Genomic DNA, 15324 nt, shown 5'->3' on the forward strand with positions numbered 1-15324 from the left:
TGCGTAAATTCATTGATTATTGATCAATATTTTACTCGTAAAGGCCGCAGAAACTTGACCAAAGGATTCTGTAAGTTGTCTAACGTAAGACAAACCCAAAGTCACTATCACGACAACCTCACTCGTTTGGTTTAAAAAACTAAATTTAAGCTTCCCTCCAACACAATACAGATTGTTACTATAGTATTTAAAGGTGCAGTGAGGACTGTCTGGAAAAGATAGTGCTTATCTGGGGAGAAGACTGTGTTTCCAATGAGCACTATCTCCCAGGTACAAGACTGAAGACTCTTGCAAAGATGTGTTTTGGAGAGCAGGTCTTCTTTGTAACACAACTTTTCCTTGCTCAAGACAACTTTTCCCAGGATGCAAAGCAACAAGGTAATGTGTCTATTTGTAGTTTGGAAGGTGACATCAATCAAACTTTGTAAACTCTGTGAGTAGTTTAGTGTCCTGAAGGTTGTGCAAACCGTCTGTTTAGTGTTTCACAGACCAGAGACAAGTCCGTAATGTGTAACTATCAGTGCACATCTACCACCTCCAACCTCACCAGCAGAGCTAACTTCATTTTATTGATAGACTCTTAAGTTTGAACAGACCATTGCAGAATAACTGCTGCATGGCAAAGCATGGCTCTATCACTCTCCTTTTATGCTTTCTTCTGCTCCTCTGTCCTTTCTCTGACCAAAAGTTAGGCTGCAGTATCCACTGTTGCTACAAAATTAATCCAAAAATCCTTCTTCAGAGAGGAAACTGCTAAACTTTGTTGGCCACAAGACTTTCAGTGAACATACAGTAAATCAATCCAGTCCTGTCTGACCCAGACAGAGAAACTTAGGAGTAGCATTAAATAACTATTTTATTGGTGCAGATAATCTAATTTAAAGATAGATTATGGCCAGGTATATAGAGGTGAGACTTTATCAAGATCTCTTAAGCCCCATTTCTACTAAGCGGTCTGGTATAGATTGCTGCAGTTTGTGTAGCCAACTGTGGCCTTCTTTGTTGGTGGCATGTAAGCTTCACCTTCTGTTGCACCCCAACAGAAGGGTACCAAGAAGTGGGATGATACAGTTTGCGATTTGGGGACTTGTCCTGGTTTCAATCGAAGGAAATGCCACAAAATGTGTGCTGTACTGAGACGAACCAAACTGAGCCACTTGGTGGAAACAGGGCTTTTGTTAGCAACAAGACTTTCAGTGAACTTATCAGTCCAGGCCCGGACAACCTGGACAGGGAAACTAAGAAATAATATTCAAAAAATAACCAATTTTGTTGCTGATAGTTTCATTTTAAATCGCGGGCAAAGATTAGGCATATATGGGAGTGAAAAGGTTTTTTAAGGAAGTTCTCACAGGGACTTTATCCAGTTAAAGAATTCAACCGTCTCCTTGCTGTTAGTTGGGAAAAACCTCCTGCAGGTTGCTGATCACATCTTGACACAGGGATGAATCACGCAACACTCCTTTCTACATGTGAGTATAGCTCAGTTTCCCTAAAATGATTACTAACAGTAGAAAAACAATCATTTTCAATGGAAAGATTAGTAGATGATGAAAAATAAATTGTGTTTTCATAAAGAATTGAGTCATTCAAAGTCCAAATACGCTGCGTGGACTCTGGGATAAGTTTTTGCTGTTCTCCGACATTTTTCTGACTTAATAGTTAACCAGCTAAGACAACAGTTAGCTGCTCAATATAACTGAATCTGAAATGAAAACACGTTGTATCGTCTTCATATAGTGGGGATTTAATGAGGTTTGGGACTCAGATTATTAAGTATCCACTGGTACACTGACACTTTAGCAACAGAAATGTAGCATAATCATCTCACTAGACTTCACACCTCTTTCATCTCTTCACCAACACTCACCATGATGAGAGTGAGACCTCAGATTGGGATTAAAATATTATGGGATTAGAGGAAAGTATAAGTAGGAGAGAAAAACTCTAAGATACTCTGTGGCTGTGAACTGTCTTACATATTTCTGCGCTCTTACCACACAAGTTTTGAGTTGATCTGTGGCCTGTTGCTCAGTGAAACCAGGTTACCTGCTTGTCTGCAGTAAACCACACACGTTTTACAGGCTACAAGTGACCTTTTAATGGCTTTACAGGTCTCTTTGTTGTCATTTATGTGTGATTAGAATACAAAGGTGTGAAAACTAGAGAAACATTAACCAAAGCGTTGCAGTGAACATACCTAAAGCAGTACGACCACATTGTTAGAACAGTAAGTAGATTCATCACCCCTGTTTACTGTAAATTCTATGATTACTGTTTTCAGAGCATCTCAAACCTGATGAGTAAAAGCTGCTTTAACTTTCCTGTTGACATGTTTAGATTCTTAAACCTCTTTATGAGCATGGTATGATAGCTCTAATCCTCATACTTCACCTGTAAGCTTATCTGACACACACTTGAGAAATTTTTTGTGTTTGTGTGTGTCGTCTTGGACTTTCTGTGTTTGTGCCTTTTTTGTGTTAGTGGGTCTGTAGTTCTGAAGGTGAGTGTACACATCAGCTACTAGTGCTTAAGTGGGATTAGTCTGCATTACAGGACACCGTAGTGGCTTAGATTGTGTTCAAAACTCACCCTGGGAAAAGCAAGTCTTGTTTCACCCACTAACATCATTATTTTTAGCACCATAACACACATGCATGCTGCAAACGATGAGCTGTCGTAACTTGAAGGATCCCCAGTTGCAGGTCTGAGTTGATTCATGTGTGATGGCTGCTCTAGACTCATTTAGAGCTCTTTCATTCAGAGAGCTGTCAGAGGAAAGCGTCTGCTCTCAGCTTCCTGTGAGACGCTTCAATTAAAAGGCAGAGGGAGAGAAAAGTACTCCAGCCAGACAGAGCAGATTTAGAACTGACAAACTGGAAGAGTTAGTCCTGATGATAGGGCTGGAGCAGCTATGCTATAGCTCATATCACTCAGAGCATCCTGTAATTATACTGTCAGAGCGCACTGGAGTGCTTTCTGCGGGGGTATCTGCACAAAATAAGGTACACTGAAGTAGTTTGGTATTTGTTCTTATTTTAAGTCAGTATTTCTGAAAAGCTGATGCTTTTATTGGGTCAGAAAGTGAAAGCAGCCACCACAAGGAGCCCTTTGTACATGTCAGTGACAATACCGATACCTTAGCTTTGATATCAATCGATTCAATATTTCTCAATGTAACGATGAAATAGAGAATTATATTTATGGCTGTAGTAACTTGAACTGAACAGATGACCTTTATGGATCTGTCCTACAAATGGTCACTTTTTCACCCATATTTGATCTAGCTGAGAGAGTCTTTATCAGACCAACACAAAGACTGAAAAGGTGCTACAGGTGTGAATATAACAATACAGCAATATAAAGTGAAACTTTGACCAGTAATATTTCAACTATATCATATCAATGTCAATATTTTATTACAATAAAAATTAGTTTATTTAGTTTGAAATTAGGGATGCACGATATTGGACATTTGCCGATATCCGGTATGCCGATATATCGAAACCCCTTTTGGCCGATACCGATAATCACAAGTTTGTTTGTTTTTTTCACTGTAAAGAAAGCTAAGTCTATACTGTACTGGAATTTATATGTTACTCTTATTGTGACGGTCTTATTTGTTCAAGAAACACACATAAAACAAGACAAAAAACATTTAATTTTACCATAAATAAGAAATTTATTATTTTTTCAAACTCAAGACATTCAGTATTGAAATACAGAAAAATATTTTCTTTAGATCACATGAACTTTAAATGTACAATGCATTTTTAAACATAACCAAGTTGCATTTGATTATTTTAGAGCTATGGTAACAACCTGGTGACAGACACAGAGCTCTGCAGTGCAAATAAATGAAGTGCTACATTTTATTTAAGGAGCTTATTTTTCAGATGGAAAATAATAATAATCCTAACTGAATAGCACCTTATCAGCAGAAATTTTCATATCTGCCGATACCGATAAACGTGTTTATAAGCTTTTATCAGCCGATACCGATATTGTGCCGATAATATTGTGCATCCCTATTTGAAATTATTTAAGCTTAATTTTCACAGTGTAGACTGATTAAGTAATAATCATAGTTAGAGGTGTCCCAGTCCGATATTGATATCGGATATAGGTCCAATATCAGCAAAAAAACAAGTATCGGTATCATATCGGAATGCATCCAAAATCTCCGATTTAAGCACTCCAATATAAGCATTGTTTGTTACCTATTGGTTGATAATAAATGGGTCAGTTTTTCCTCATACCTTCTGTCGCTGACTACTGTTCTTTGTTTGAATAATATCACTTAATCAAGCCTTTTCCAACATGACAGACATACTACAAAATAAGTAATAAAAGTATGCATGTTTAATGATGATATCGTATCGGACTAACATCGGTATCGGCCAGTACTCAATGCTGCAGTATTGGTATTGTATTCGAAGTGAAAATGTAATATCGGGACATCCCTATCATAGTCATGTTTTGTACAATATTAGACCTTGTATGAGGAACATTAGTTACACCAAGTGACATTTACCAGTTTCACCAGCTGACCACATCTTTCACCCTATATTATTTTTTACATCATTAGTTTTGTGTCGTATTTGTTTAAGTGACAAACTTGACACACACTTTATGTTTTCAAGTTAATTGTATTTATGAAAAACTGCGACTGACTTTCTTTATACCTTTATAGCTTCTTTTTTAACCTCAATAAAATAGAAAAGCTGTTTTCAATCAAATAGTTCTCTGGGTAGGATATTGCATTATATCACAATATTGTGATATTATTGTATCGTGAGGTTCTAGCCATTACTCACCCCTGACTGGTGTATTCCTAAAATGTATGGTTCAGACAAAGACAAATGAAACAGAAGAAGGCTTAATACAGACAGCTGAGGTCAACAGTGGTAAAGCAGCGATTGAGTTGAGAAACTCCTCACAATATGAACAACTTAACTAAGTGGGTAATAAATCAAGGTGAACAGATATTGTGGCTTTAAAAATAAAAAATAAAATCAAACTTCATGTCAAAGTTGAAAATAATGTTCTATTGAATTGATTTTTAGAAGTAATGCTCATGTAAAACACATCATTACATACCATTTGTTTAGAAACTTATGTATGTTTATAATCTGTTTAAGAAAACAACAACCTTAGAATAAGTTTTAAAGTCTGATTATTTCTGTCACTTTTCACCCTTATTGATATTGTAAAGTTTGATACACTGCAGCATTCAGACAGGGAGCTAAATGCATTATCCCATAAACCATCTGCAGTGAGGTAAAGCATGATCTGGTGCTGATTTTTCAAATATCTGTATTTTTTCTTCTTTAATCTTGCATACTTTATCCAGGTCTTTAGCCTTGTGGTTGAAACACAGGCAAACACTTGGCCGCAGGAACCATTTCGTTCTGGTGACGAAAAGTTCCTGGACCCTCTGGTTGAAACGTTACTCCTAAGATTTTCCTCCTCTCCACTCAATCCTCTCTCCTCAGAGCAGCTTTAGGGGCTTTGCATTAGTCTTTGACAGAAACTTGAACCAGAAACAAGTTTTAATTCATGAAAGACAGAGGAAGAATCTTTTGGAGCTCTTGGGTGCAGCCACAAAGTGTTAAAAGAAAACAAAACCCCATCTAGCAACCCAACATTTGTCTGTTAGTAAGAACGCCTGCTGCCTTTTAAGTGCAGGGTCATCGGCTTTAATCCACCGAGCAGCTGGAGGCCATCCACTTTTTTTTAAATGTCAGGAAAAATGTTCACTCACAGGAAAAAATACCAAGAAAAAAGTTTGCATTTCAAAACAAGCTCACAAGCTGTTATAATACCTAATGATCGACTTTTTGTGGCACTGAACAGGTGTGTGCACGTCTTCTTTTCCTTCCTACCCCATGCAGAGTGACTGGTATCAGCTCAGTCAGAGAACTCTGTATTGGGATTAATAAGACACTCTAAAGGCAGGCTGATAAGCCTGGAGGGTTTTCTGTTCAACAGTGACTGTAGGGGCAAAGAGTCGGTGTACGGTTGGCCTGTGGTTACCACGGAGACACAGGCTCAAGGTAAACAGTGGGCGCAGTGTTTGGGGCTGAATCGTGCAGTGTCTTCCCCGTTCCCCAACGTGGAGGGCTTTGGAAAAATCAGCCTGGAGTTAATATAAGAGTCTCTATTCATATCTATAGCCGCTCACAGAGGAGAGCACTTTATACACCGCTTTGGATGAAGATTGGCTGCTGGAACATTTCAATATTATCTGAAGCAGGAGTGAAGGAGGAGTATTGTACCATTTGAATTGGAGATGCTGGTTTCTAAGAGCTTGGACGTGAATTGTATTTGTGTGTACAATAGCTGTTTTGACTGTGTTTATGTGGTGAACAATGAGGAGTCTGTGCATGGCTGGACATATGGTGTGAATCAGCAACTGTTGGAGCAACTTTCCTCTCTTTCTCCTCTACATTACCATACAGTTTATGGTATCACTCCTGGTCACACACACTCACTGGGGCTGCTTTTATAGCTTAGGCCTGTTATTCTTCTCCTCCAGCTTTGAAAGAGCTTTTGTTTGAGGCTCATTGTTGAATTAGTCAGAATTAGACCCACTTCACATGAAATCAAGTTGTTCCAAAATTCCAAAGAATTAAGCAAAGCTAGCTTCACACATTATTAACACCATGACATGGGCTGTGTTTGTTGAACAGGTACCTTCTGGTAAAGGTTTAAAAGGCAGTGAAATGTGAGATTTTCTATGTCTTGGAACAAATCTTACTGTCATCTGTTTTTTCTTGTGTGACACTACAAACGTGTTGCTCTGCAAAGATGGTAAACACAAATGCAGCATCTCACACTGGCCTTTTTTTCAGTCTTTCTTGTCCTCTTCCTCCTCTTTCTCTACATGGGAGGAATCAGTCCATCAAAAATATCAAACACTCCCACACACTCTTTTCTCTTTATTTTTGTTGTTTTATGACAAATATACAACAAACAATTGAGTTGACAGGGTCACCATGAGTGAGATAGAGCTGTTTTGACATGATATATTGCACTGTATTTTATTTTATTTTTTTACTTTGCGCAGAGAAACAAAATTATTTTGCAAAAACTACAACCGAAAACTGCCACTGTTGTGCAACCAACTGTGATAGCGTTGGCAATACATTTACTATTGGTTATTTTGTAACTCTGTCACCATTTTTTCAATCAGAAAAAAAACAAACGGCAAACCTAAGATTTAAAAAAATCTATGAAACCAACCACCCAAGACTTAGAGCTCTCCAGTGATATATTATTCTTTATTATTTTTCAATTTAAAGAGATTTGATGCCTCTGAAAATAGGTCATTGCCAGATGGCCACGAGATTTCGAACGTTGTGACGACACAAGCTACCTTTCTTTTTATTGGAGTAATCTGATAAAGCAGCTCCTCCTCTGTGATGTCAGTTAGTCACACAACCGCCACTGAGGGATACACCCACCAAGAGCCGAGTATAACAAATAAACTATACATGTTACAGTACCCGTTTGACTCACCACACTGAAGCGTCCTGAGATGATCTGTGTCGAGGTGGATTTTCTTCTTCCTGAGCTGCAGAACCGTCCGGGTCTGACTCGGGGTCCAATACAAAAGGACGTATCCTACACTCTGTCATTTTATTACTGCTATCAATGCCTTACGGTGAAGCTTTGGCAAACGGCAAACTCGCTCGGTCTGCTCCATTCAATGTGGCGATTTTGTAAATACTGCCATGCTGCAAAAACCGCCCCCTGGCTCTACCCCCTCTGCCCCTCTGATAGAACTGACCAATCAGAGCACAAAGGGCTGTGACGTTGCGAGGTTACTAGAGGTCATTCTGGAAACGGAGCGTTTCAACGAGATCTTCAGAATGGCCTAAACTGAGGATATTGAGAACGCTATTGTGGGGCAATGAAGGAACTAAATGACTTATACTGAGGGCAGAAATGCTTTACAGGCATCCTAGTCTGGCATAGTGAAAAGGAGAAACAAGCATGATATGTCCCCTCTAAGCATTACAAACCCTCAGTGGAATCTCTGTAATAAATAAGTGCTGAATGAAAAGTAAACATAGAATGAAAATAAAAGTAATCAGATGGTGGCATAACTTTCTTCCAACTAAGAAGTATCAAACATCTAGTAAGGAAGAAAATTACCAAAGCCAAATGTCTATGAATTGTTGTTGACATCTCCTATCCGACTACACCAAACAGTGCAATGGGTCGGGCTTATAACCATCTTGTTTCATGGTTCATTATGGTTGTCACGGGCATGTGAAGTAGCCCCGCTAGAATCAGAATCAGAATGGCCTTTATTGTCATTATACATGATACACAACAAGATTGGAGAGCCTCTCTTTTCAGTGCCATAGACAGTTAGTTGGAAAAAATATACACAAAAAATAGTATAATTAAAAAGATAAAGAGAAAAGGAAAGTCGCAGGAGGCTTTAAATATACGAGATATGAGATTTAGTCCTTGTGCACAGCAAAACAACGCAAAACAACAAAAATGTAGCCAAAATGCTAAAGGGCTTGAAGCGCGGCCTCAAGTTTTTCCAGTTTTTCCAAAAAAATTCCAACTCTGACGGAGCACTGAGAAGCTGTGCTGTCTGTTAATTACTGTCCGTCTCTCTGAACTCCTAAAAAAACATTTTTTTTCTTCTTTTACATTCCTGATTTGCCAGAAGTAAAAAAATCAAGTTCATGTAGTATTGGAAAAAAAGGACAAAGGACAAAGACATTGAGCATTTTCACGCCATTTTACAGCCATAATTAAATATGTCTAGACCATCTTTAGCCTTAGTTGGTAAAAGGTTAATCATGTGCTACAACTTTGTAATGCTCACATCTTGTCATCAATCCAGTTGTTCTACACTTCACACACAGGATTAAAACCTCAGTTTAGACTGAAAACAAAGGAATTCACTTTAGATGGGACTTTGAAAAGAACTGTTGATTCTTACAAAGCAGGGGAGGGATATACTAAGTTATAACAGCATTGTTTCCAAGAGTTGAGAAGTGAAGTGAGAAGTATCAAGAGATTCAAAGAGAAAGAACTTTGCTGAATCAGGAATTTGTCAAAGTGTGAAAGAAGACAGTCACTAGAGCCACATTTTGAATCACACCAGCAAACCAGAGGGCAGTCATACTGCTCTGTGATTCCCACACACTATCTTACTTCCCAGAATACATTAATAGGTGATGTTTTTGTTGCTATATCATGAGGCGAGCCTGTAACTAAAAAAAAAGAAACTGTTGACGACTCATCCATCCTGTCCTAGAGGGTGTGAATGAATTTATTTTGGGATGAACCAAACGTAAATGTCCCTTCCTGTGAAGAATCTCACAAGTGAGTCAGAAGTGATGTTTGAATATTTCACTATGATTACTCTTGATGGCGTGCTTATATCTCCTCCACAGACTCTTTGTCCTTTCATCCTTTTATAGGATTTGTTTCCTGCAACAAAATCCTCAAACACTACCAGGCTTCTCTTTTCATGATGAAATGAAATATGTTACACCCCATGCTTCTGTGTCAGCACCAGTTTCCCTGCTTCATCTCCCCTCTGTGTGTTCCCTCCCAGGTGTTGGATAAGCACAAAGCCATGGACAGCATGGTGGAGCTGCTGCAGGTGTACCCTGAGGAGGACGAGGCGTATGGAGAGCTGCTGGAGGCGACGACTCAGCTCTACCATTACCTGCTTCAGCCTTTCAGGGACATGAGGGAGCTGGCGATGCTGCGCAGACAGCAGATTAAGGTAATACATTGGACACACTCTCACAGATACGAGTACCATCTGTTTTAGGGTTTGATTTAAAGTGGTTTAGACCACGCTGTAGACGGCGAGCTGGGACGGACTCATTCTCCACCAGCCGTTTTCTGGTTTGAGGTTTTTAAATGCGAAGGTTAGTGCTGGGAAATGGGCCTTGGACCACTTCAGGGTACTGTCCTCGTATGAGCCCACGCTTCTAAGCCTGCTGTAATGACATTAGCGTTTGTTTCCGAGGGTACATGTGATGATGCTGGTGTAAGAGACCGTCTGTGCTTCTCTGAAGCTTTGCATCCGGGGGTTGTAGAGGGCAGAGGATCAGCCAGAGAGGCTTTTCCCCCCGCCCAGATCGGCTTAACAACCAGCATAAGTATTATTACAGCAGCCACTAAACCACTCAGTAATTCTGCAGCCTCAGCACACTCCTCTGTTTTCCACACGCTCTTTCTGCTCTCCATCTTGGTTTTTTTCTGTTCATTAGAGGCTTGAAAGGGAGGAAAACTTCAAGTTACTATCTTACAGTCTTCACATAGTGTCTGTTTGGGGTCTAACGGCATGTCTGTTTGGGGTCAGTGGGTCAGGACTTTTTACACACCTTTAATCTAGAAAGTACATTTCCGTAAAGCCATATTGAGTAGATTTTATGTAGAGCTTCACTTCTGCTAACAGTAAAAACAGCTTTAATGTTTGTTCTTTCGAAAGCTTGGAAATTGATGACTAAATGTCATGATAGACAGAATTTACAACCTAAGTAGGGCTGCAACTAACGATTATTTTAAAAATCAATTACTCTGACCATTATATTTACGGTTAATTGATGAATCGGGGGAAAACAAAAGGATGAGAATGCATAATAGTAAAATTCACAAAACCAAATGTGTCGTTATTTTAGTTGATGGCTATTGATTGCTTAAAGATATATAAAAAGAAACAACCTATATGAACATAGTTTAAGCTGACCAGATGCTAAAATTATAAAGTATAACCAATAACACGAATGTATTGTCACTTAAAGAACCAACAGTATGAGCAAAATAATAGAGAATATATTGTTATGTCATCAGATTAAGAACTTAGTGAATTAGTAAATAAAAATGTGTCGTCAATCTTTTCACCTGCAGGTCAATCAGTACACCCCCTCTCTGCCCTACCGCTATCTGTAGCAGCTAACGCTAATGCTAACGTTGCTTCAATGAACTCCTTGTAGTTTTCAAACGGGGTAATGATTTAATAAAAAGACAAAACAAGTCCTAAAAGACATACCATGCATTTCACAATATATGAAATGAAAAAAATGTTGCAGTTAGTATGCTGAGTACTTTTACTCGGCGTGAAATACACCCAAACTCTGGAGTCATTATTTGCGTGTTTACTTGTTTCCCTCCCCTGCCGGCTCGGCTTCTCCTCCGCTGCACTGATCTGTTTATATGTGACGCATACGGCCCTGCAGCCCAGGTAATCAACACTCCAGTCCAGTAGGTGGCAGTAATGCACCTTCAGCTAGTTGCCAACCACTGAATAATCCAACAAAAAGGAAGAAGACAGATGGCGCAGTACAGTGCATGAAGAACATTGTCGACGCTTTTGCTAATTGATTTTTTTTGCGATTTTATCGATTTGTCATTGCAGCCCTAAACCCAAGTAAATGTTTGACTGGCTTGAACTAGATGTAAACAAGGGTTTTAGTATCATACTTAATGCTGTTAACAAAGACTACTTACCATTACAACAACAACAACAAAAAAGGACGTTCATTTGAATTACTATGAATCATATTTGAATTTGAATACCCTGGATATTGCTATAAAGCTTGTCTTCTATTCTTTAAGGAGCTGTTTGAATTTTCTCACCAGCCCAAAATGTTGAGGCGTTATAGTATTTTCAAAAGCATTAGTAAAACGGGAGCGCTATTGCCTTGTTGGGTTTGACATATAGAGCAGGTGTAAGCCAGAATGTATCAACTATTCTAGACTTCTACCATTTTCAATCCTCAAATATGAGCCTGGATATTTACTTTTGCAGCAGATGGTACCAGGCCTTAACTTGAAGCAGGCCTGTATTAGAGACAGGCCTCAATTTTAAATTCTCAATCAAGAATGATTCACAAAATGATTGCACACCTTTTCACTCGATAAACTTTTGCAAACAAAGAAACATACTCTGATGTGCTTCACAAACTGGTGCTGAACCAGCAGTATTTGCATACATTTAAATGAACCATTGTGCATTCATTATGCCCTTTTTATGCAAAGAAGTAAAAAAAAAAACCCACCTGATTCACAAACACCAGTATTAGCAGACAGGCACACATAGTGACTTTTTCACCTTCTGCTGAGAGTTGCTGTTGTTTTGCTGGAGTTTAAAAAAGCATTAGACAAGAAAATCAGGATATTTTAGTTAGTATTCATTAGGGATGTCCCGATATTACATTTTCACTTCCGATACCGATTATTAATCCGATACGATATCAGCATTAAACTTGCATACTTTTATTTCTTATTTTATATCACCTCTAGTATTCATCAATATTACTGTTGTGTTACAAGGGATGCACCATATATTGGTATCAATATCGGTATCAGCTGATGTTGGTCATTTTTTTTAACATATCTGCATCAACTGATGTGTAAAAGTGGACACTTCTCCTCCTGATATTGATCCAAAAAACAGACAAAACATGCTTTTTTGAACTACATCGACACATCATCTTGGATTGTTATTATTATTTTTTTTTAACCAATATTGATATCAGTAAATATCAGTTATCGGCCATAACAGCAATATTGATATCGGATATTGGTAGATGCCAAAATTTTTATAACGGTGCATCCCTACATGTTACTATTTTGTCATTTTAAGGCAGCACCATTACATACAACGGAGGTTTTTATTCGTTTATATTTGAACAAGTGTTTTTCTAGCTTGCCCCAGGAAGTCAGCTGGTTATAAACTGTAAAATCTGCCATGAATAGACTCTACAATGCAATAGTAAGGCCTTTCCCTCTCCATCCAGCTCACCATAAATGTGAATACAAGTGGATGAGAGCACAAGGCCCAGGCCTGTAATGGAGGCAGGCTTTTATTCAATTGTAACTGGCTTCATCTCTGACCTGACCACAAATTAAATACTGGTCTTTGTGTGAGGATTCAGTGTATCAGGCTGATGTAGAGAGGAATCAAGGGGGAGACTCTGCTCCAGAGAGGAGAACCTGGTTTGGATAGAGCACAGGATTCCCCAGGAAGAGCTGGGAGGGAATATGAGACACAAACAGAGGAGAAAGTGGGGAAACAGAAGAAAACAGAAATATCCAGCCGTTAGAAAAGGCATGTGCAAAGCTCAGCCAAAGACTTGTGTTGGCCAGCCCGGTCCTGTGATCTAGGATTAAATTACACTTAACTACGCCTGCTTTTTGATCACGTTATGCAGTATTCCTATCTCTCCTCTCATAGACTCTCTCTCCTCTGTTGTGTTGTGAGTAATCTGCTCTTTAAACTGCATTCCTCTAGCAGCATCGTGTCACTAACCAACACAAGCGGCTCTGTGGGTGTGTTTATGAGAGAGCATTATGATGGTATTTGGGTTCTTGGGCGGAGTGGGGAGCTAAATTAAGAAATGTCGCTGAAAATTATGGAGAACTTTGTCTTGAAGGATCAGTCTGATGATGTTTGAATGTTTTCTTGTCGACAACAAATCTCTGGACAAAAAACTTCAAGTTTGTGATCCTGAAAGCACAAATCACACAAACATCCTGCTGTGGCTGCAAACACTCCCTAAACCACTGCATCAGTATTAATCTGCAGCTAAAAATAGACTCAAGCAAATGTTTAGGCAAAATTGACCAGAAGCCACAGCATGCAGACACAACCCTTGGCTGTGTATTGCTCCAAACTTTTACTCATATAAGAGATGAGTAAAGATATCAGAGGCATCACTTCAAATACAGGTGAGGCCAAATATGACAACCCACTGCTCAGTGTCTCGTCACGTGTTTTCCTAAAAGACTTCAGGTGCTCGTGTCCCATTAATTCTTCTCGTTAGATTCTGACATGCTTCATTTCTCAGAACCTGAATGCTGAATGATGCCAAAGTTTCAGCTCCACCACCTGCTGCCCTCAGGCCGATCCAACGGCTGAAAACAAAGCTGTATGCAAATCAATCCCGGGTGCCGGCAGATGAGGCTGGTTTCTCCCAAACAGCTGAGTCAGGAGAGCAGGGATACTCTCCCTGTTTTGGAGAAGGAGCCAGAAACAGAAAACTGTAATTTACACACAGTTTGCATCAACACGAACGAGACGTGAAAAGGCCAAAACAGCAGAGTATCAGACGACTGAAAGTGTGACCGACACGTGTGAGGTCGTGAAGCCACCGCAGTGCTCCAGGCCCAAAGCCAGACTCTTTAAATGAACTGAAATTAGGACTCAGGCTTGTCCAACTGAGGCGTCGAGCAGTCAGAGGAATGTAGTGCAGAAAGCAGGAGGAGGATCTGTGAGGTTAGGAGGAGCATTTTCTCTGGTTTTGTAGGCTGTGATATAAGCGTGAGGCTAAATCTTCTTCAGAGGTCTTAAATTTTACTATATTTGAGTCTTTAATGGGTGTCTTTTTACCATTTACCTGACTTTTTTATACATCAGGGGCAGGATTTCAGATATTTCCACTCTGACTCTCTGAAGTTTGACTCGGTTGTTCTGTCTGTGTGGAGCAGCTCGGGTTTTACAGGGCTTTACAAACTCCAAAACATCTTGGCACATAACCATCCACAGATTTACAGGACAAAGTACAATTAGATTTTCACAAGCTGTTAAAGCAACCCCGGTAATCTGACCTGACACTGACCTCTGACCTGGTGAGATAAACACAACCCACATCTTTATTGATGTTTGTCAGTTTCACAAACATTGGGTGTAGATAGAGAGACATGTTTAAACTTTAGGATGGTTTTATAATGATGAGATACAGGTGTTTTTGAAATTGCTTACATATTTTTATTCTTTAATATCTTTTTTTTTAAAGTGATCCTGCCTTTTTCAATACCCAGTTCTTAGTTTCAGCAGCAGCATATACAATGAGTTGCAGTGACGGCCAACAAGAAGCACTGAAAACAATGATACTGATACAGGCAACACAGTTAAGGCCTTTGCACACTGAGTCTGTTATTCTTGGATGTGTTTTTTGGATGGGTAATCTGATCCAAAAAAAAGTAAAAAAAAAAAAAAAAACTTCACACAAAGACACCTTGTACACTGAGTCTGATGCGTTTAGTTTCCTGTTAATTGTGAAAATTTGCAGTATGATAAAAATGGAAACAGTGAATGACTTCGAGAAAAGAAAAGGAAAACACTGGGCCCATCCACTTCTGAAAATACAAAACTTAACAAAGCCCGAAGCTACAGAAAAAGTGACTTTGCAAGTAGCCGCAGTGTCACCAGTCTGTTCCTGAAACAGTGAAATTAAGCCAAACCCCGGACGCAGCCATATTGGTTATAACGCTGGCTTTCGCACAGCTACATGCGCCCCTCAGTCACGTGACCTGGGCTCTGTCTCTGATTTG

General features: G+C 39.3%; 1 protein-coding gene across 1 annotated transcript in view; it reads left to right on the forward strand.

Moving 5' to 3' along the window:
- The window catches only part of jmy (junction mediating and regulatory protein, p53 cofactor), a 33207-nt gene that overhangs the window by 3378 nt on the left and 14505 nt on the right, over positions 1 to 15324 (forward strand). The window contains exon 2 of the mRNA XM_074691208.1: positions 9590 to 9763. Within this exon, the coding sequence (XP_074547309.1) occupies positions 9590 to 9763 (174 nt within the window). The remainder of the gene's footprint in view (positions 1 to 9589; positions 9764 to 15324) is intronic.

This window comes from Halichoeres trimaculatus, unplaced genomic scaffold (assembly GCF_033239565.1).
Source record: "Halichoeres trimaculatus isolate MK-OKI-2021-1 unplaced genomic scaffold, fHalTri1.1 fHalTri1_scaffold_16, whole genome shotgun sequence".
Lineage (NCBI taxonomy): Eukaryota > Metazoa > Chordata > Actinopteri > Labriformes > Labridae > Halichoeres > Halichoeres trimaculatus.